This window comes from Pelecanus crispus, chromosome 1 (assembly GCF_030463565.1).
Source record: "Pelecanus crispus isolate bPelCri1 chromosome 1, bPelCri1.pri, whole genome shotgun sequence".
NCBI lineage: Eukaryota > Metazoa > Chordata > Aves > Pelecaniformes > Pelecanidae > Pelecanus > Pelecanus crispus.
Genome location: NC_134643.1, coordinates 77,952,156 through 77,974,897, shown reverse-complemented (window position 1 = coordinate 77,974,897; position 22,742 = coordinate 77,952,156). Strand labels below are relative to the sequence as shown.

Here is a 22,742-nt window from a genome sequence, read left to right as displayed (position 1 = left end):
CTGTTACGGGGTATTCTGGAAAGAAAAGGCTAGAGCAGGATACCTTCTGCCTGGAACTTCTTAGGGAGACAAAAAAGAAAAAGCAGCAATTTGATCACTTTTCGAGAATACGTTTTGCACAGACAGAAAAGGCTATTTGAATTATGAGTAGCAAAAAGATTATCTGCTTTACAGGAGAGGCAGGAATGCCTGGAAGCTCTGCCATCTCTTCAGAACTTGGTTTCAGAAAGTTTTCTTTCTGTTAAAAATCTTCATAATTTTTATGCAGATTCCTTTTTTCTTCTGAAGTTGCCAACAGGCACCATCGTCTTAAACAGTAATACCCATCAACTACCATTTAAAGCAGAAATACCACTAAACAGATCACAGGGACTGTCTCACCACCACACACCATGGAAGAAAGAGAAGAAGGGGTGATCGGCTGATAAAGCCCTCCAGTGTGGAGAAGTGAGGGTAGGCAGGGTACAAGTAGGCCCGCAGGACATTGCTATTTAAAATAATTCAGTGTTGCCACGCTCATGGGGCATCTGCAGACCACAAATGGAAGACCCTTGAGCAACTGCTCAGAGAATTTTGCAAATGTGGGCAATGGTTTTTTATACTGCATATCTAAAACCCACCAGGTAAGCAGTATAACAACAATGCTGCATAAAATGATATGTTTTGCTCCTGGGTGGATTAGATGCTTTACAGTACAAACAAAGCCACAGTACAGAGAGGCATAATTAACCATTATACATACATAGGCAGTGCAGTTGAAGGGATGTAGGTTCCTTTTATTCCAGTACCTTTGTATAATAAAGTTAACAAAAATATTCAAATATTAAAAAAAAAAAAAAAAAAAGCCAGCTGGCACTGCCAACTAATTCCTGTAGTAGTCTTAGAAATCCTAATCCTGTAGAATTTCCTTGTGAAATTGATGCGCACCAGAGTCAATGTATTGATAACTAATGCCAAGCGGGTCTGGTGATGCAGCTACCTGAGGTTTGTATTTTTATTTCTTTTGTGGGTTTGTGTTTTGTTTCACAACTTCCCGGCTTTCATGTAGGAAGGGATCGAGCCACGCTGTGTAAGCCCTTCAAACCTCTTGTAGGTATAATTGAGGAAAACCCAGTCTTTGGATTTGTAGTCAGGTTCCGTTGTGTTTGGCACTAGAATTCAGAAAAAAAGTAAACCCAAAACAAAACAGTTAAAACCAGCGCTGCTTCTGAGAGGACTTTTCACAGAGCACTGACATAAACAGCCCTGCACTCTTATTTGCCTAGTCAGCAGAAATTCCTTGAAGAAATCCTGTTTCTATTCAGGTCAGTTGCCTTTTGTCAATGGTCTGACAAGAGTTACAGTTTCAGCACATATCTTCTGAAGCAGAAAAAGGTTTGGTTTGTTTTTTTTTAGTTTGTTTGCATTTTGGGTTTTTTTTTTAGTATGTCTACACACCATAACAGGCTCCCATGACAGGAACCTCTAACACACCCACAGGATATACAATTACAAAACCCATAACATTTAGCATGCTCCATGCACAACAAACACATGTATACATATCATGTTATCCTCACCACAAAGAGAAGAAAAAGATATATCCAGGTTCTCCCAAGAGAACTACACATATCACGCACATATTACTCTCCTAGGACTTCCTCCCTGCTTATAGCTTCAGCAAGGCTTGTACAGCCTCCTTTTATTTTATGAACAGCCCACCTGGCTGGTGTGCTGCACACGGACATTCACTGCAGTGGGCTTCTATATTCAGTGCTCTGGTTGCTGCTTTTGGAGTTCTATAAAATATTTTCAACTCAAGATGCCAAACACACCAATATCAAAGTTTGCATTTAGGTATCTAGATGTACAGTAACATTTTCAGTGGGTCTGAAATGCCAAAACCAATACAGATGTAACTTGGCATTATACAACTATGGACTTAAACTGCTTAACTTAGGCACTGGAGATTGACTGCTTTTGCATTAAAAGCACAAACTTCCTTGCCATTAAATAAAAGCCATTTCAGAAAAAAAACCCCCAGCTTTTTGATAATTCTTATGGTTGTTAGCACATCCACGGTTATCTGTCATCAATTAATCATTGTTATACACCTGCCTATCTTTAAGCCATTAATAATTAATTGAAAACAGTGGGAGCTGGGAGAGTTTGGCATGTCAGAGAATCAAGCCTTTCATGTATAAAAATTTCCTACTACTTGCCAATAGAGATTAACAATCAAAAAAGATTAAATGATTTGCAGAGCCACTCAGGTTCATAAATCACTATGTTAAATAATCATCTGTCTGAAAATTTTTGCCCACAAATACGTGAACTTTTGTGTTTGGCATGAAACTCAAAAGTCATTAAAGATCAAAAGCAAATCAGTGCATAATGTTTTACCAGAATTTTAGTTAGGCAGTTAGACAGCCTAGATGGTAGAAAACTACCATTTTCTGTGCTCACTATATATGCAAACCATTTTTACTAATAGTTTTAACTGTTAAAATCTGTGGGCTTTTTTCTTTTTTCCTCTCCAAAGTTCTAAGGAAGTAGAAGCTATGAGAGATCATAGGTTTAAATTTATATTTGAAAGAAAGTCTCTAGATCAAGTTTGTATATTACCTTGATTAGGGTATCAGAAAAATTAATATAAACAACAAAAGCATCTGTGGAGTATTCCGGCATGTCATAGACAGAAATTTGGTATTTACAATGGCAGTCTCACCTGGCTGTAAAATATCAGATTCAGGAAATTCATCAAAATTGGAAGTATCATCAATACTTTTGATTTCTATAGGGATTGCAGCTGGTCTTTCCCTACAAATAGAAATAAATGCCAGAATAGTGAATACTAGGAAAAGATACGTTAAATTCCGGTTTTGTTTAACTTAGCTTTTTACAGTTACAACATCCCTTCAATTTAAAGCATAAAGGTTCCACCAAGTCCATCAGAGATGTATCTGGCTCGCCTGCTTGCTGACATCATGGGGAGATTTGTTGGTTTCCTATCTAGCACTAGTATCTTCTTGGCAAACGTGGGGAAAACCTAATTTTCCCATTAACTGAAACAGCATTCCACACTTATCTGCCATATAGCTATCGTTATGATCTTGGTTGTCACCAAGAACCACTGTAGTTACCTTCGTTTCATAATCCCAGCCTACCCAGCTGAGCAGGATTTTACTTGCATTTGGAGCCATCGGATGCGTTGCTTTACAATTCCAGCACTCATCCGCCTGGACCTCATCCAAATACCTTTTGACTGTAGCTCCTATTTCTGACACTCAGCCACCAGTATCTCTCATCCAAAATGAGTTGGCTCTGACATGTTACTGCTTTATTAGCTCAACAATTAGGCAGCCCTTTAAGAAGTTTTAAGGTGGCTTTCAAAGTTGCTTAAGTGATCTGTCCCATGAAAGCATTCAAACTGGAACACAGCACTGTGGGAAAGTCATTAGTATACACCTGTAAACTTATTATGGTTGCAATTATTACAATTGAATCCACTTCTGGGTGGAACAGGGAAACCATTTTGCCAGGTTGCCCAACGTGGCATGAACAGATACGTTACTGCTCTTGCTGCTTGTTAATGTCTCCCACACTGAAAAGATAAGTTAAATGAGGCTTTCTGCACCAAAGGAAATGAGAAGTACAAGAGCTGGACAATCACATGCCTACAGTATGGATTTTCATGTAGAAAATTGCAGTATTACTTAAAGAGCAGACTACCTCAAACCTTAAGGAGAGCTGAACAGTAACTTTCAGTTGAAATGATGGCATCCGTAGGACCAAAGCTTGCTCTGAAGGTGTTACCCCTTTGGGTACATGCAGATGCAGCTCAGCATCTGCAGGCACAAGCTCAGGCTGGAACTGGTATGGCTGCCTTGGCCAGGCCCTCTACCCAGGCTTGGCCCAGCAGAATTTGGCCACAGAGGCTGTGACTCTGAGGTGAGTCAGTGCCGCTGCCCAGCGCTCTGTAGACATACCAGTTCACTCAAGTGTAGTATCTGCAGCGTGCAGTAAAGACATGCCCTGTGTTTTCCTCCTACTTGCTGCCTCTCCTCTTCATTCATCTATTTCCCCTGCATTTGTGGAATAGAGTTTGCTTTTCTTGTGCTCCTATTACAAAAAAAAGTCAATTATAGCAATAGCTGCAGAGCCCCTTACTACTGGAAGAGGAGCTCTCTGCTGTTACCAGAACATACACATCAGAAATAACACAGCCACCCTACCACAATTTCTTTCCATCCTGGGCACTCTGGGGCAATCTGAGGCATCTCAAGACAGTTAAACTGATCAGATCTATGAATGTCAGCAAGGCCTGAAAACCTTCGCTGTCACCCACCTACTGCCAGTAGCTGCCTTTCAAAATAAAAGATAAATTGTAAATAATTATCCTTGACATCATAGTACATGAAATTCTTGCATTCATAGCTTTTATTGTCTCTATAAAATGTGCATGTGTGTGTGTATATATATATATATACCTGATATGTCCCCAGTCCACTCCTTCAAAAAACGGATGACTTTTTATTTCCTCTACTCCATTACTACCAATTCTATTTTCCGAGTCGATACAAAACCTAAAAAAGTGGAAAAAATAAAGGGAATGTTACAATAAATGGAGACAGAAGCAACAATAAGACTGCCATGGTATCCTATATCAGGGATTTGAGGAAGTTCTTTCAAATTGTTCCATCTCCTGGGGTAACTTAAAAGCAGCCCATTGCATCTAGGAGAGAAGGGAAGTAGTAGAAGCAGAATATTGTTAGAGTCCCAAAACAAAAAGCTATGATGACAGTAACTTACACCTTTTATAAACTGTTGCATCCCCATCTTGAAGGTTTGTGAAAAGTTGCTGCAAGTTCTAGCCCTGCAAGGTTAATTTGGAATGGAGGCTTAAGTCCCTACCACTGAAAACTCCTCTGCATATTCTCAACTATTTAAAATCCATGTTTCAAAGTCAAACTAACAGGAACAGGTACACTTAGTGAAATAGGACTACTCTCTGATGTCACATTTTGGAACTACGAGCCAGACACATTCAAAACATGCCACGTCCCTATTCTCCCTGTCACCCCCTCTTCCCTCTCCTTAGAGCTCCAGGTGCTGGTGGTACAAAGACCCAAGGCCTATTTCTGATATGGCCCAACTGCATAACCTCAGCTCAGACTCCAGAAGAAACTGTCAATTTATGAGAAGCAGCTGTGAGAAAGTCAGTAGAGTCAAGTAAGAAAAAGGTGAAATTGGAGTCAGAGAGAGAATTGTTGAGATGGGGACTGTTACCTGCTTAAGTAGGCAGGAGGGAAAACACCAACAAGTATAAAATCCTAAAGAAAAAAAAATAGGGAGGTGGAAGTTCTCTGACAGCAACTCAGTGACATCAGGGATTTGTTCCAGGGAGCAGCAGAGGCTGATCCTTCTCCTCTGGACTGACACCTGCCTAGACGGATGCCTAGCTGGCTGGAAAAGACTCCGAAGTATCTCATCAAGGAGATGGTGAGCATACCAATGCTTAGCCTAGGAGTTCATTAAATCCCAGCTGTCTTTTGTATGTGTTAGCGAAGATATAACTGCTTTATATTTTTACACTGTCCTTGCAGTCTCTGAGGATGGCAAAAGGTGTCAACAGCGTCACAAAGAGGGAGGTTTACAATAACAGGAAAAAACGCCCATGTCAAACAAAAAGCTTGGTCTTGCCAAGTATGGAGTCACCTGATGACCTCCTGGAAATGGGGAGTACTTGGTACCATGGGGATGTGGGCCTCCTGTTGCTCTAAAAGGCAGCTGGACTTTGTTAAATGAAATCCTGTTTACTTAGATAAGCAAAGCCTCTGGTAGTTGATTTAGTTATCCTGAACTCATAGTCTCTCCACAAGATCACATCATCCAGATTCGCAAGGCACTTTTCACATCCATACATTGCAATACAAAAAAGGTCACCTTCTCGCTAGTTAGTGAAATTTTCAGCAGGTAATTTAGTAATGTAGCAAGTTAGGCTATAAACTGTCTCCAATTATAGACTCTAATGTTCTTTTACTTGTAGTTGAGTGTCACCTGGGGGGGGGGGGGGGGGACCCAACCCTGCTTATATTTCTACTGCAGCCCAGCCAGTTGATTTATGCCAAGTACTAACAATACACCTCAAACCTTGTAACAACAGTTAGCCAGACCAGGTCTCAGGATTTGTCAGGCTTTGTCAGAACTTGAGCTTCTTTCAGTTTGGTTTTATCTGTATCCATAAAAATAAAGAAACTCTAGCTTGGTCTGCAACTTCCTTTAAGTTGAAATATGTGTTGTCTAACTTGTCCAAGTTGTAATGGACGAAGTACCAAATGGCCAGGTGTTTGTTACCTAACCTGCTGTTTTGACCTCATTTTAGTAAATTGTCTATAAACAAAGATGTTCTACACTAATTTAAATCATTCCATATATGGAGAAAAACTAATAAATTCAAGTAGTCATTGTATAAGTAAATTCATGAGCAAGACATGTTAACAAATAAACTCCCTGAAATACCTAAAAATGCCCCAAACACAGCCAAGACTGAGGGGGAAGAAACGCTCAGTGGCAACACTGTACTCTTTCCAGCAAAGAACTCAGGACGCTGACAACAGGCAGGAGGTGAAGCAGAACACTAGAGAAATAGATACTGAAAATGTAATAAAACTGTTATACACAAACTTATTAATGAGGATTAGTAATAATTAATTTGAACTGTTAGTATCACTGTAACTGGATTAAGAATAACCATTTGTTGTGTTTGTTATATGCTACTGGAGTACTGCTTGGACTCATAATAAATTCTAGTTCTTGGCTCTGCCTATGAAGTACGTTCCCCTTTTTGCCTGTAACAAAATTGTCTAAGCTTGTAACATTTTCTTTAAAAAGAAAAAAAAAGAGGGGGGGGTGTCAAAGCCAAAACCCACAGCCCCCCCAAACCTCCCAGGACAAGAGAGTGTTTCTGCCTGACCTAGACACCAAAATCCCTCGCAAAAACTTCAATGCGAACTGAATGGATTAAAAACTGTCATTTTGGAAAAAGTGAGTAAATCCAAAACATCCAAAGATTTCTGTTCAGATTTCTGCTAGCTATTTTCTAGTTCCCTCCAAGAAGAGAAAAATTTTTCTTCTCTTTTTTTTTTTTTCAGTCTACTCTGTTTCTCCTGATGCCATGGTACAAATCAAGATCATGACAGCTTATTCCTTCATGTCATACAAATGGCAAAGGGAAAAAGACTAAGAAAATCCATCAAGGATGGTGACACAAAGAAACCAACTTTCCCTCCAATTTAAAGCTTCCTTCGTGCAGAACAGGAAGTTAACCTAGTGGAAAATGACTACGTCTGGGTGAGTGGCCAGAAATGGGCTTTTGTTACTGACCTTAGAATCAAATCCTTTGCTTTCTCTGAAATGGGCACCTCCGGAGGAAATACCAACGTTTCTTTCCAGTTCATAACTTTCCTGTAAGTCTCTTGTGGCGTTTCTGAGCAGAAAGGTGGATACCCTGCGCAAACAAATAGAAAAATTAACAAGCTTTTCCCAGAAGAGGAAAGTGACCTGGGCCTTTGCTTTCGCCACTACAGCTCCCCAATCTAACAAATAGTACTAGGCTAAAAGTTTTCTCTTTTGTAATGCAACGTTAAAGGTTATTTTGTTACTTCCAAGTAATGAGAATGAACCTCAAAAACATTTAATAGTGAACAGTTATTCACAGAAACCACTAACTGAGGCATCATCTCCTGCTGTCTTCTTGGAAAGGTGGGAGGACTTCAAAGTTTTCCGGAAGATGAATTTGGGGCTTACTTCAGGTAGAGCTGAATGAAATTCCGGTACCTCCACTATGCAGGGGATCAGACTTGGTGAACTAATGGACCCTGTTACCTTTGAACCCTTTGAATGATTCTGAAGTTGGGGTCTTTAACATACCTATTAGCATTTCATACATAATCACTCCCAAGGACCACCAGTCACACAGCTTGTTATACCCAGTCTGCATAAATACTTCTGGTGCAATATAGTCTGGGGTTCCAACAGTAGAATATGCCTGGAAAAAAAAGAATAAACTCTTTAAAAGATAAATATTACATTTTTACGCTTCGCAAAACCTTTTCCTGGGGATTCATATATAGGATCTTGTTATTTGGATGGACAAGAACGCTTAATTTGAGAATTCATAGTACCTAAAATCCCAAGGACATTATTTTTTTACATGAATAAGCACAGAGAACCCTGAAAGTAAATGGAAATCATCCTCTTAAATGTGATGAAATCATAGAATATTCCCACTGCAATATCAGAAGGCCGTATTAGCTAAATTTTCAGGTAGCTGCATTACTAAAATACCCAAGAAGTTCTGTTGTTGTAGGTTTGGGGTTTTGGTTTTGGGGGTTTTTTTGTTTGTTTGTTTGTTTGTTTTTTTTAAAAGGGATAACCAGTGGTAGATTCCCATGTGTGACACTCATGGTACACTAGCTGTTCCATGTATTACCTTGTCTTTATCACAAAATTAATTTGAGCTCTTACTGGACCCAGGCTCCATCCTTTTAACCTTTTAAGTGTGCAGCCTAGATGATTCTGGCTAATGACTAAAACTTGAGCTATTTGGCAATTTCTCTTTACTGATAGAAAATTCTGCACAGAGCAGGGGAGGAAGAAAAAAAACCTAACAACCACCAAAAAAACACAAAACCAAAAAAGTCCACCAAAACCAGTTTTGCCAGAAAAATCTTTTACTTTCATTTGTCTGACCAGAAACAAAATACTTCACTCTATTGAACAGACAAAACATTTCGTTTTGAACCAATGGAGAACCAAGAATATGGCTCCTTTTCAAACAGCGTTGATGCAATTTGTCTTTTTGGCCTTTTATTCTCGCTGTTGGACTGTCTCATGACACATCTAGCTTCACCACACAGTTCTGTCATGTCAGTCTTCTCAGGGATCTAACTCCAAGCAGGAGTAAGGGCAAGAAATACAGCCCCTATGAGGCAGCACGATTGCAATGTAATCTCATTACGTCTCATGAGGAAAGAAAAAACAACCCAAAAGCCTTTTGGGAATACTGCAGCATATTGCTTTTTAAACAGTGTTCAAAATAAAGAGTTCCAGAATTTGAAAACAGAGTTTTTTGCAACTGCTATTTGGTGAAAATCACAAGCAGGGCAGAAATTCTGAAATCCCTTGGCTGACAGATACTTTCCTTTGATTCAGTTAATGTCAGAGCTCCCTTTATTACTTGACCACTTTTCATTACAAACCCAGGCTGCAGCACTCCAGTGCCAATACTCTCCACTGCCTTTCCATCATATTCCTGTTCAGCAGAAGGACAATAAGTTTTCCCCACCATTCTCTGAAAAAGAACCATGCAACTACGCATCTTCTTGTGACACTAAACTGCAGGAATTAAACCCAGGAGTTCACACACAGTGTCAATACCAGGTCAGTCTAGGAGACAAACTCAAGATACAGCTTTGCTAAGTGGTTGCTGACACCTGAGGTTAGTTAGTCCAGATGCTCATAAAGCAAACAAAGGCACAGAGAAGAGCAAGGTCTTGCTAGTCACAGCTCTGAGAACAGACAGACAAAGCAACCCTGATCTCTGAGCTATTCCACAATCGGATTCACTAGACCACCTTTCTTCGGAGTTACTTGCAATTTTGGGAGCTTGAAGAGAGCGACATCTGTAAGGGATGAGGGCCTTTCAGTTTTTAAAAGCCAATAGCATTAAGGCTGAGATTTTATTGAACGTTTTCTGTAAATAGTTTAAAAGAAAAACAAATGTATGTATAATTTTATTAACTTACCAGCTGTCGCCTGTTCTTCTTCCATGTTTCTGCTTTTCTCTTTGAGTTCATATTCTGAAATGCTGATTTACCAAATAGTTATTAGATAATAAATGCATTTGTGAGAACTAAAAGGACTGATAACACTGTTTTCAAAGAATAACTATTTTGTATCATTAGAACGCTTTAGTCAAAAAACAAATACTTGATTATAACTGGAGATGGGAAAATGAGTAACTACTGTCCAATTTGCAGCTGAAACTCATGTAAGTAGGACACATGATCAGCAATTCTAAATTAGAACTTGCTAAAAGTTTTACAGATTGATCCAAGATCAGCAGCACTTATTGTTGCAGCTGGAAACATACATTCAGATATGGGCGATGGTGGGTTTTTTTTATCAAGCAACAAGTGAAGAATCCAAGAACTGCAGAGGAATTTTACGTTTGTAGAATAAAACACTAATGTGGATATGTCACCAAGGCATGTTGATGAAAAACTTTACTCTTATGAAAAGCTTCATGAGATTATCACTGATTTCAGTGTCAGCACGTGAAACCTATGTCCCTCCTGAAAGAGTGTTTCTGTAACTTCACTAACATTGTGATGAAAAATACATTAAAATAGAGATACATTGCATTATGTGTATTTGTATCTGTGTACAAACATGCAAAAATACATTAACACTGCAGAAATCATAATTTCTTTCCTGTGAAATGCTTCCATGTCCTGGGAAACATGCATTTCCAGTTTTCCGACTAAATGCAACTAGCCTGACCAATCTTGCTTAACCCAGCAGAAATAAATTAGGATGTGGCATAGCTGCAGCTCAAAACTATTTAAATGTTTAAATAGGACATCTTATACTTACAGAAGTCACTTGGTGGGTTATGTGTAAGGTTCCTGTAGAACTCTGTTCTGTGAGCTTTCTTTAAACCTGTGCATAGCCCAAAATCAGACAGTTTTACATGACCCTAAAAAAAGAAAAAAAAAACCAAAAAAACCACCACACAGAGAAGATTAAAACATAATTTAGAAAGATAGTGCTCAAAAAAGAAAGTTTTAATAACTGCACTTGCCTTCTCAGGCCATCATGGACTTGCACAGGACTACCTAATCGAGGACAAGTAGGCAAATAATGACTGAATCTTGATGCACCACGAGAGTGTATTTTCTCTCAAAAGAGTTATTGCCCCCTGGGAATGGTTACATCTACAATTCTGCAACAGCTGCGGGCAGACAGTTTACCTGGTTTTTGTTTTGGAGTGGATACCACTGAGACAAAGAGCCTCCAGGACAAAATTCCTTTGTTTTGTTTTGATGGTAACCTGTTTTTAAATCAGGTTTCCAGACATCAGTGCTAGATGGTCTACAGATTTGCGTATGATGCTTACTGGGTCCATTTTGTGGCTCGCTATAGTCTAACAGACAGAGTGTTTCCACTGGTGAGCGGGTAATAAAACAAATGACATAACTGCAGGAATCGAACTGATTATTTAGCATTGTCTGAATGTTTCATGCTTTCATTTGCCTTCAAGTAACTAAGTGTATCAGTTTTTAATGTGTATGAATATGACCATCTGGACACCCTAGGTGGATCTTCTCACTTTCCTTAAAAGGGTTAAAAGGCTTTCCAACAAAAAACAAGGGCAGTTTTGCTTTGTTTAAGTATACTAGTGTTCTACAAGGAAAAGATAATGACCACTTTCTGCCTTTACTCCAGCTAATTTGAAGTCACCAGTGTGGCACTACTGGTTCCCACCAATTAGCACCACTATAAACGGCATTATCTGTAGACTGAGATGTTTAAAGCATAGGCAGTTTACATGCACATTACATGCCTTAGCATCCAGCAGAAGGTTGTCTGGTTTAATATCTCTGTGGATGAATCCCAGCTGGTGAATAGCATCTATGGCCAGCACAGTTTCAGAAATGTAGAACTGTGTCTCCTCTTCTGATAAGGTGTCTTTCTTCATTAGTAAAGTCATCATGTCACCTAATCAAAGAGCAGAAAATGCAGCTTAGAAATCAGGGCACTTTAATCACAAGACTAATTCTAGGTGAAACCCCTGTAGAATCCAAATTTAACCTTGTAACTGGCCTTATAGCTACTAATTATAAAACTATTACTGCAAGGACCTACAAACCCAACATACTTTTTTAGTAAGCTGGATGTAAAACTGTTAAAAATCCTAAATAGGAATTCTAATTGGATAGCCCAGGAAGATACAGTGAATTTTAATGCATAATACGTGTATTGCATGTATTTACTAGCTTCAGCAGTAAAAAACAGAACACCCCTCCATAACCTTTCTCCTTCCCCTAAAAATCAGGAGTGGTTACATTACTAGGACTTCATCTAACAACATTCAAGTTTTTTATGATAACAAATTACACAGCATGCTTGTTTAACATTTTATGAAACTGACAACAAAAGCTAAGGAAGAAGTACGTCTATCACCTAACACCTCAACATACAGCTTACCTCCAGGTAAGAACTCCATGATCAGGTAAAGATTTCTTTTATCCTGAAAGCTGTAAAACATTTTTACTACCCAGGCTCCATCCGCTTCAACCAAAATATCTCTTTCTGCTCGGATATGGGCAACCTAAAATGTTTAAAAAATGCTGCTATTAAAGGACAATTTAAATATTTCAGCAAGGAACGCCATATTATAGTCCTAGTCCTACAATATATTTTCATGATCTTTAATGAAGAAACTATTTTTCATACTCTTTTCATACTCATGTTTCATAGTTTTTTACTAGGTCCTACAAAGTCCTCACAAAATACCCAGGAGAAACCCACAGAAGTCAACTCAATGTTGAAAATAACCGTTCACACAACTTTGCAGAAACAGTCCCTAGAAACACAAAGCATAGCTTGTTAAGCTGTTTCTGTTTGTTGGAAAGAACAGAAAAAGCTGGTGGAAAAGTGCGATTCCCTTTTTTTACTATACCCTAAAATGAAATAGAACATTAAAAAAAAATTAGAGCTGACCATCACAGGCTTTTTATGGTACTGCAAGCTCAGACAAAACTTTAATGTGCAATTCAAGGTGCAAATACTGACAAAATTATTGGAAAAGGCCAGAGCTGGTCTTAAAGGATGCAAGAACCAAGAGGTAAAATGGTAGATGCATTATGATTACTGTCAGAAGTTACCAGATTTCTCATATATATATATATACACACACACAAAGAAACAAAAAACTAATAGTTACTTCTACACAGACATCTTGTAGTTTAAAATTGGCAAGATAAGCCTGGGGAATCTTCTCTAGCAAGAGTGACAGAGTGCCTAAATGAATTAGTTCCTGCAAAACCCAATTCCTTCATCGCTGTGAAAAAAGAGAAAAGCCTGATTTACGTTACAGTGAACTACTGTCTAGTTCCCAAACCCACACTGTACACGCTGCTGATGGTGTGTACCCCCTTCCCGGGGGTACACGGAGACTGCTCCTACGTGTGTGCATGGCGAACCGTACTTGAACTGCACGGCAAGTGCCTTGGCCAAGTGGGAACAGGGCTGGGATGAGTTTCAGCCCTTACAGGTGATGGCAGGTAGCAATAAGCTCAGGGGCCAGTATTAAAGCAGTGCAAAAATGATTAGGGTCTTGGGCTATTCAAGGAGGGCAGGAAAGGGGAAGAGAAGATGGAGCCACTGCTCCAAGTGATGTGCACAAAGCTGGCCCGGAACTGATACGACCACCACTGCTGCTGATGTTGGTCCTGGGCAAGTGAGTTTCGGAACGTCTGACCTTGCTCAGTGTATTCCAGTCGCAGCTGAGGCTTTGGGGGGAAAAAACAAAAAAAAGCACGGAGAGCTGCTACTCCATCAATTCACTGGAAACTAAGAGTACAGGAGTTTGGAGGAGAGGTGTGTGTTTCACTAGAATGTACATTCATCCTGAAGGAAAATGAAAGACATATGCATGGAAAAATATTTCTTGACAGCTGTAAGATTTTCATTATTTATACACCAGAAAGCAACTTCTGGAAAGAAAATATGTACCACTATTCCAGCTTTGAGGTCTATTTCCAATAAGCAGCAAACAGTCTTCTGTGTCTTTTCTCCAATTCTACTGGCCAGAAGCATCTTTATGTCTATGTGTTCTTTCCACAGGGCAATGGATTCTCTCTCTGTAGTAGGCACTCCAACTTTGATTTATCTAGCTTTATCTATTCTCGTTAGAAAATGTTTCTTTCCACCCTCCACCCCTCAATGTAGCTATAAAATATGATATTAAAACCTTGCTTAAAAACCAGCCAAGATACCTCCCAGTGCTATCAGGCTGCGGGGGGGGGGGAAATCATCTTATCTTGGTTTTCTTGTATTTGCATCCTGTGTTGCCTGCCATTGAACAAACCAGGCAATGAGAATTACAGCAGATAAACACCCTCCAGGGAAGATTACAGTCCCTAACTAAATGGAAAGCATGAGATCAGCCTCCTTGCCACATCAGGTTATGAAATGGGGGCAGGACTTCAACCAGAGGACCACACACATCCTGGCTGCTGTGTCTGACATGCTGCTCCTCTGGTTCCCTATATTCAGGGCACGGGCTTGAGGTAACAAAAAGTCTGTGCCAGGATAAAAAATGAAGTACAAGTACCACCGCAGGGAAATGTAATACAAGAGCAAATGATGGGTAAGGTTTGGATGGGTAAGGAAAGTCCTCTTCTATCTGCCCTTTCGCTTGAGACATCCACACTTGATTGCTTTGCTTTGCGGTGCTAAAGTACTTGCTGTGTCCTACCAGGAATTTGCAGTGAACTGTTAACTAAAAAGTAAAAGCAAAAACCAAACCAAACTAACAAAACCAAAGCAAAGCAAAGCAAAGCAAAACAAGACGCCAAGCAACTAAAAAGCAAAACAAAGGAAAACAAAGCCAATGAACAATGTGCCATCTGTTCGTATCTAACCATCAAAAGAAAACACCAAGTACTCCCAGTTTTTACTTTGGCACAGTATTACTTTTCAATAAGCATTTTCCTTGAAATCAGTTTTACAGATTAAGTACTGTAAGATCTGTGTTGATAAAGGAAGGGAGAAACAAAAATAAAAATCTTTGTCACTATTCCAAATTGGTTGTAAATAAAACATTTTTAAAAATGCTGTTACAAGACCTTATTTCCTAACTTCTGCGTATTCTTTTGTACCGTGGTAGCAACTCCATAGATGCTTTGGACTGCTGTACCATTATTGGTGCTTTTGAAGTTGAAAATATGACCAAATAGTACCTGCCACAAAGAACTTCAGCAATTTTCTAGACAGCATAAGTTTGAAATCTAGGGGACTTGTACAACACAAACCTGCTCTTTCTCCAGCATATCTGCTTTTCTTAGTATCTTCATTGCATAAATATGACCTGTATCCTTCTTCTGAACAAGGCGTACCTATAATGAGAAATATAATCAAATCAATCTTCTCTACCTCAGAAACTAGACCCCAGTGTGGATTCTACTGGAAGGCTCAAAATTGCTGAGCATGGAAAAGTTCTTTTGTTAAACATTTAAAAACACATGGAAAAAAGAAATATTTCTACACCATGTACAACATTAACACTAGTGACGAACAGATAGTTTGAAGTAGTTATTGTTTTAGGAAAAGTTAGCAGGCACACTAAATTCCAGGTAGCTGTGAGATTGTGTACGCTAAAACTCAGGCAGCAAATACATCATTTCAGGGGGCCACATGGGCAACATTAGTTTGGGCTAATAGGAAGCTGTGGGAAACTAAGGGCCTTTCCAGGGGCCTTGAGAAATCAATGCACGCAATTCATTACTGGACTTATCACACTTGTACATTTACTCAAATAGCTATTCTTCTGCAATAAAACTTGCCAAGTGGAACTTTTTATTTTGTAATTAAAATGTTTCATTTTAATGTTCAATCCAATTTTAATACCCTGTTCAAGCAAGAATGCCACAAACCTCCCCAAATGCTCCTCTTCCTATAACTTTCAGAGATTCAAAGTCATCCAAGCCAAGTCTAGTCCTCTTCAGTCGCAGAAACTCTGTTTCTTTGCGAGCGTGTTGTGACCTGCGCAGTTTTTTCTAAGGAGACACATACACAGACACTTGTAAGTCATTTGACAGTAGAAAGTCCAGATATACAATCTCCCTTCCTGTGAAGCATTCTCCCTCCCATTAGGATTACAGAGAAAATGTAAAAGGAGAAGTCTTTCTGAATTTCTCAAAGTATGATCCACAAGCACAGTCTTTTACATAGAGGCCTCAGGCCCAGATTCATTTTTTTGGGGTGTGTGTGTGTGTATTTCATTTTTTTTTATTACTTAGATATAAAGAAACAGTAATAAAAATCAATGGGGAAAAAAAAAATCATACTAGTCCAAAGTACATCAGTCCAAAGTCCAAAGTCATTAGCTGAGGCAAGGACTCATGTTATTGGGCAGTCTGAAGGATCAATAAAAGCTGAAACTTGCACCCCACTGAGAAGAGTGATGACAGGCAACAAGGAGCCTAACAGGCAGCAGCGATCCAGCTTATGCTATCTATAGCAAAATCCATTTGGTTCAGGGCAGGCAAACACTCGCATTTGAAAGCGAAATCTGTCCAAATCTTGTCATATATTTTGTTCTATAAAAATGTCAATGGAATTCACCCTGAGAGAAGACAAATGCTGACCTACACTCCCAAAGATGCCGAGACCTCAGAGACTGCTAGCGAGACCCATCCATCAGGCCCCTGCCAGATTTTGTAGCAGGATGACAGAGTCATTTAAAACCACAAGATGGCAACGCGCACCCATGCTCGCTCTTCCCAGAAGCTACAGCAGCCACGCAAACTCAGAAATGACTGGGGCACTGCTCCTACTTGTTTCCCTGCCTATCCTGAAGGCAGTACAGGCAGCCATGCGGTGATGAACCTCAGAAAAGCAACCTATTGACCAAAGTTCTGAGAGATGCCAGCTGGACAGAGATCCCTCCTCTTCTGTATCCAAATGGAGCGAGGGTATGCCCAGTTTATTGCTTAAATGAAGAAAAAATGGTTCAGCATTTTGCCTTCTCTCCACTTCTTCCAAGCACATCTCACCTTTTTTTCTTGTCAACATAACAGCAAACAATTTTAATGTCTGAAAAGCATGCTATATATTTGTCTGCAGCCACATGTCTCATGACTAAGGGTGGCAGGAAAAACCTTAGCTATTGCAAGTATCATTCAAGCATATTCACAGCTTCCCTAATAAAACAAGTTATTTACAGGGGCAACATTAATTTACAAAATAAAACTTAATGTCATGCCATCGAATGTTTCTGTAAGCTCTTCAAATGCCAATTTCAAGTAGCATGACAAAAGCAAAGCAGTCTCTTCCAAGGTTACTTAAGTAGTATTTACCTCCTCATCTGCAAGGCCTTCCTCTTCCATAGCCACTTCTAGCTTCTTCTGCCTGTGAAGGAGAGAAACAGGAGATTGCTTTTTTTATTATTTATTAAAAACAAACATAACACTACAGCAAGACAATGCCTTTACTTCACATATTCCAGAATTTGCCTCAAATGGAGATTTGAAGACTTACTGCCCACTCCATCCATTTACTCATTTGTGACCAAAGCTGTTGAAAATGTGTAAGCAAATCTAAGCACATACTTATGTATTTGCAGAATTAGGCATTAAAGGTCCAAACATGTAATCACTATGACGACTTACATTTCTTCATATAATCTTGTTGAAGTAAGGCTGTTTTCATCAGTTTGGATTACAAATCAGAAAAAACATGGGGTTTTTTTCACCTTTTCTATCTGAGCTCTACCTCCAACACCTCAGCTATTTCACACCCAATCTCAACCTTGCTGACCCCTCCCTGGTCACGCACCTGGTCCTGCTCCCCTTACCCTTGTGCCAACTAACTCTACCCCCCTGGATTCACCATCATCTCCTCCCAGTGTCCTGCCCAGGCCAGGGCTCACCAGTCCCGGGGCTCCTCCAGCTGGTGCCATGCCGGGCTGAGGGGTCTGAGTGGGGAGTGAAGCCTGGGAGTGCCCCACAGATGGCAGGGGGTCAGCACGTGGCAACCTGTCTGCTAGACCCTTCTTTTTCCACCCGCAGGATGCTTCTTTACAACTGTCAGGGTGCAGCTTTCAGAAAGCTGGTTACCCACTAGCAGGGGCCAAGAGTTCGAAGGCTGGGTGCCAGGCTGCTGGTGTCTTTCTGCACTTTGGGAAGTACAGCAGGATTCCCTAAATTAAAGGCCCTCAGTAGACAGTCTCTTCTCCTGACTAGGAGCAACTCAATTACATGGGATAATGACTAAATGTGATGAAGAGAGAAACCCTGCTGCTCAGCTGAAAGCCCCTCAATTAAAAAACATATTGCCAGGGGAATGATAATTTCACATGCTGGTGACAATTTGAAACACAACATTCATTACAATCAAATGCTTGGTGTTTGACATTTAATTCAAGTAGCACTTCACCACACTGGAAGCAGAATTGGGCACGGATGAGAGAACTTAAATTGAAGGTGACCAACACATACTCCCACGCAAGGAGTACCAGTCAACACCACCCAAGAAGAATTCAGAGGTGAGTATTATACTATCCCCAAAATTCTTCCTGCCCACCCAAGAGCCTCTCAAACTCTCCATCACCAACCCTATGCTCTTTACTGCCCTTTATTTCCACCCCAGGCCACCCCCAGCTCTCTGCCTCCTTTCTTTACCCCAGCACCCTGTCAAACACCTCTCCTGTCAGCCCTGTTCCCCACCTCCTATACAATCCCTTCTGCAAGGTTTATGAGTCTTGGCATGAACTCCACGCTGCAGAGCATGAATACACACCATGAGCCACTGCCTTACACAAAACCAAGTTACCACCCATCAGCAGCTCTGCGGCATCTGCCTCTGTAGAGTTTATTCCCTGTGGCATGCGCAGAGGAATTGGAGGTCATGAACCCCACAGGCAGAAGTAGAAACCTCGCACATGCTGCAAAATAAGACCGTGCAGAGACCGGTTTCTGCAAAGTAGTAATAATCTGATGAGGAGGTAAATTGTATGAGAACGTCAACAGTGGAGGTCCTCAGTCACTCAGTGACTGCTTGGTGCAGTAGCAGGGGATATTCACAGGTCTACCAGCACAGCCAGCAGCTGAAAAGTAGCCTGTGCCTTTCCAGGATTAGCTCCTTGCTACCAAGTACAGAAAAACTTCTGAGAACTGCTCCATGCATGGGGATCAAAGAGCCCTTGAACAAACACCACCAAAAGCCAACTAAGAAAAGCTGAAGAGGAGTGAGAGGAAGCAGAGCCAGTACCTGGTTTCTCTCTCTTCGTGCTGTATAATTAGGTTGCTGTAGAAGTTCTCCAGCGTAAGTTTGGCCACTGTCACTCTCTCCCGGGTGTGGTTACTCATGGGAAAGGATGTTGTAGTCCCTGCAGTCATCGCCATGGTAACATGTACTGAAACAGAGCATGTCAAATCATTACTCACTTGAAAAAAAAAAAAAATAAAAAAATTTTCCTCTTTCCCACTCTCCATCTCCAAATTCTTAGACACTATAGAATTCACAAGGAAGGCATTGATCTTTAGATATAAGAAACTCCATTAAAAAACTGTCTTATAAAATTATCCCAAGATAGCAGGAGGACTTACTACCCACTCTCTAAAAAAATAACAACATGTTGGCAAAACAAAGGGTGAATCATAGTGAAGAATTATGCAGGCTACGGGCAGCTCACCCAGCAGCGCTTGTCCACAAATGAGGAAAATGTACCTCTGGCTGACTTGAGCCCAGCCTGGGGGAGGGAAGAGGAGGCAGAGCCTGGAAAGGAAAAGAGGGAAGGCAAGAGGAGGACCAGACAGCTCCCACAGCTGGACACATCACAACTTGTGACAATTTCAGACTCCAGAAAAGCTAGGTGCTACCAAAAGGACAGGATAAAGTGAAAAAGTAAATGGACAAAACCCCTAATCCTATCCAGAGGAGAACCTGTTTCAAGGACAGAAGACAGCCATTAAATATCTTTGAATTGTAAATTCAACAAAATTACATGTGGACAGTTGGGGGGCATGTCTAGAAATCATCACATGAAAATGAAATAATTGAATTGCCGTATTTTAAAGAGAAAACTTCTGTTCTGTTGCTGGTTTTTTGTTTGGCTGATTTTTTAAAGCAACAACCAACCATCAAGAATAGAAAACCTTTCCCAACCAAGGGCATGAGGCAACAAGTCTTTGGGTTTGTTTCCTTTCTGACCTTTGTGCCATGCCATCGATGAAATGAGTATTTTCTGGAGCAGCTGTTCATTACAGAGCTCCCTGTGTTTGCTTTCTCAAATTCAGGGGCAGATCTTCTTATGCAGCTGTAAAAGTGTTACCCATGAAGATAAAGTACTTATAGGTCAGGGCACGTGGTCACTGAGCACTTAAAAACTGGGAAGAAAGAGGAAAGAAGAAAGGCTGCTCTCTTCAATAGCTTTCATCTTGAACCCAAAGAACTTGGATGTGCTAGAACAACGCTTTTAACACTGGGAAAAGACAACTTAGGGCAGTCCTGAGTCCCTTGTAGCTGGCCTAGGGAAGCCAGGGGAGATTTAAAAGCACACACAGAGGGGAAGAAAGGAAAAAAAAAAAAAAAAAAAAAAGCACAAAAAAAAAGCACAGTTTGTCCTAGGACTCATGCCCTACCTGGAAGTAGGTTGAGGCACTTTAGGAGGAGCCTCATGGAGGGAAGCCACAAATAGCAGCATCTCAGCCCCACGCTCATTTGTTCATGTTGTTTTGGGGTTGGTTTTGGAAAATTACACAGAAGTACATACACTTCCTTTTGATTATTTATGTAATCCTTCTATTTCACCAGGGGATTTTGAGGAAGACAAGTCCCAAATTAGGTTTACGATCTTCAAGCAGATCCTAATACCTTTTAAGGTGAACCGATTAAAAGTTTCATACAGAAGAAAACTTGCACGTCCACAGCAGACAGGAAGACTGCTTAATTCTGCTCTGGGTTTTTTGTTTTGGATTTGCCTGCTGCCCTCTGTGAAGTCGGCATTTCATCTTGTGAATTTTTAATTGGATTTGGTGCAACAATAAGATATTTGTTGCCAGAAACGCAGCTGCTGTGTCACAAATAATATCTACATAATGCTATAAACTGCCTTTATTATAGCTGTGTATTTTGGAATGCACAAGACACCAGAGTTCTGAGAATAAACATGTATCATTCTATACATATACAATGAGGTTTTAATAGCACTACAGCTGCTTCACGATGATGTCAATATTTCTATTTTTTAATCAATCTTTTATCCCCTTCAATGTTCTACTAAAGAAAGATGAGAGCTGTCAACTGTTAATAATCTTTACTAAACGTTAAGGAGTTTAGTCTTTACACAAACATGTACGCCATACTGGACACTTCTTGAAAAGTTGGAGAACTCCGGTCTGCTCTCCATATTGAGTCTGTTATACAATATTACACTCTCTTTCTCCCTTGATAGGTGGGAAAAGATGAACATAAAACAGGTATCTGAGAGCAAAACCTACAGCATGTTGACACACCCAAATCAAACAGAGCAACTGCTGACCACATGCTGGCATCCATGATTAAGTTATTTCAAGAAATGACCTAATAGAGTAAAAACCCACCTTCTGATCAGTTTGGAGTGTCAGGATAGCATAGCATTAACCCAGGCTTCAAATGGATTAACCTTTACTTAAGGTATAACGAGTGCACTCTAGCACCGGCAAGCAACAGGATATTTATCCTTTGCACGTCTTGTATTCCTGGTAGGATAAAATAACACTGCAATTTTGTTTCCTGTTAATTTGTTTTCCCCATGTTCCTATACTCATGAATGCAGACGTTACCAAATAGCAAATCTAAGTCACTTGATTTTATTAAGCCTGTAAAAAGGAGATAACAATTCTGGCACTAGCACACCACACTATAAATAGCAGGGCTGACCCTCACTATGGTTCTACAGTAGGAAAATACAGACAAGAACCCAACCCATAAGCTATCAAGCTCAGAGAAAGCTATTTAACAGAGAAGAAACTTGTGTTGACTTCACCATCAAACCATGGAGTGAGCCCACCAAAGCAGGAAGGATACATTACCAGAAGCGTTTGCTTCCAGCATCCCACGTACCCTGTGCACACCCCAGCAGCCCTGCCTCCGGACCACGCTGTACCACAGCGTAGCATTACCTTGAGACAGAATTTACTTTACATTTGCCCAGTTTCCAATTGGTGGCCCCAGGTAGCTCTGTCACTAAGCAGGGAGGGAGCGGGAATCAACTCTGTAAAACCAAGAAGCGCCCTGAGCCATCCAGATTCCCCAAAGTAACTGGAAAAGAGCACAGACCTGGCAGGAGACACAATGCACCCCACAAAATCCTACGTCAACTCACAGCAGAGAGAACTTCTTCGTCCTTCTTCCTCCCACCTCTCTGCTTCCACTAACAAACCCCCAAACAAAGCACAAATCCACATCCCAGACAAAATATTCAGTTGGGAGTAACCAAGTAAAATCTTTAAGTATGACCTTTACAAACAAACGATGCTGGAGGGGATGGGGGCGGGAAGGAAGAAGCTTCTAAGTGGGGCCTTTTATTGACAGCATGCTCCTTCTACTGACCTCAGCACATTAACGGGAACATTTTGAAAAGGTGCCACCCATAGTTCTTGGAAATGCCCTCAAAAAACTACTAATTCACCCAAATTCATGCCATTTGCATAATGGAACCATTCTACTCCTGCTGCATCACCAGCCATGCATTAGGCTCCCTGGACCATGAAGGTCATATTAACCAGCCAGATGTATTTGGCCAAAACTCCTCTGGCCAACGAGGACAGAAGACCTTTCTTTCCGAAGGGCCCATTACTTTGGAAAAAATGATACACCACCGGCTGTGAATGAGAGAGACATCAAACCAACCTAATCAACAGGAGACACTGAGCAGCGTGCAGCCTGCAGGACAACCTCTTGGAGCTGCCAGAAGCAGAGACGCCATA

The 22,742-nt window shown here is 40.5% G+C and overlaps 1 protein-coding gene across 1 annotated transcript; it reads right to left on the bottom strand.

Moving 5' to 3' along the window:
- Positions 1-972: 972 nt before the first annotated feature.
- STK38L (serine/threonine kinase 38 like) lies at positions 973-19,175 on the bottom strand. Its single transcript, XM_075715278.1, has 13 exons — positions 19,042-19,175; positions 17,130-17,181; positions 15,705-15,827; positions 15,084-15,167; positions 12,253-12,376; positions 11,609-11,763; positions 10,639-10,741; positions 9,789-9,850; positions 7,912-8,029; positions 7,366-7,489; positions 4,470-4,565; positions 2,708-2,799; positions 973-1,151 (listed from the first exon to the last, which is right to left on the bottom strand). Exons 1-13 carry the CDS (start codon positions 19,173-19,175, stop codon positions 1,024-1,026), a joined length of 1,395 nt encoding a protein of 464 aa, XP_075571393.1. The 3' UTR covers positions 973-1,023.
- Between the last annotated feature and the right edge of the window lie 3,567 nt (positions 19,176-22,742).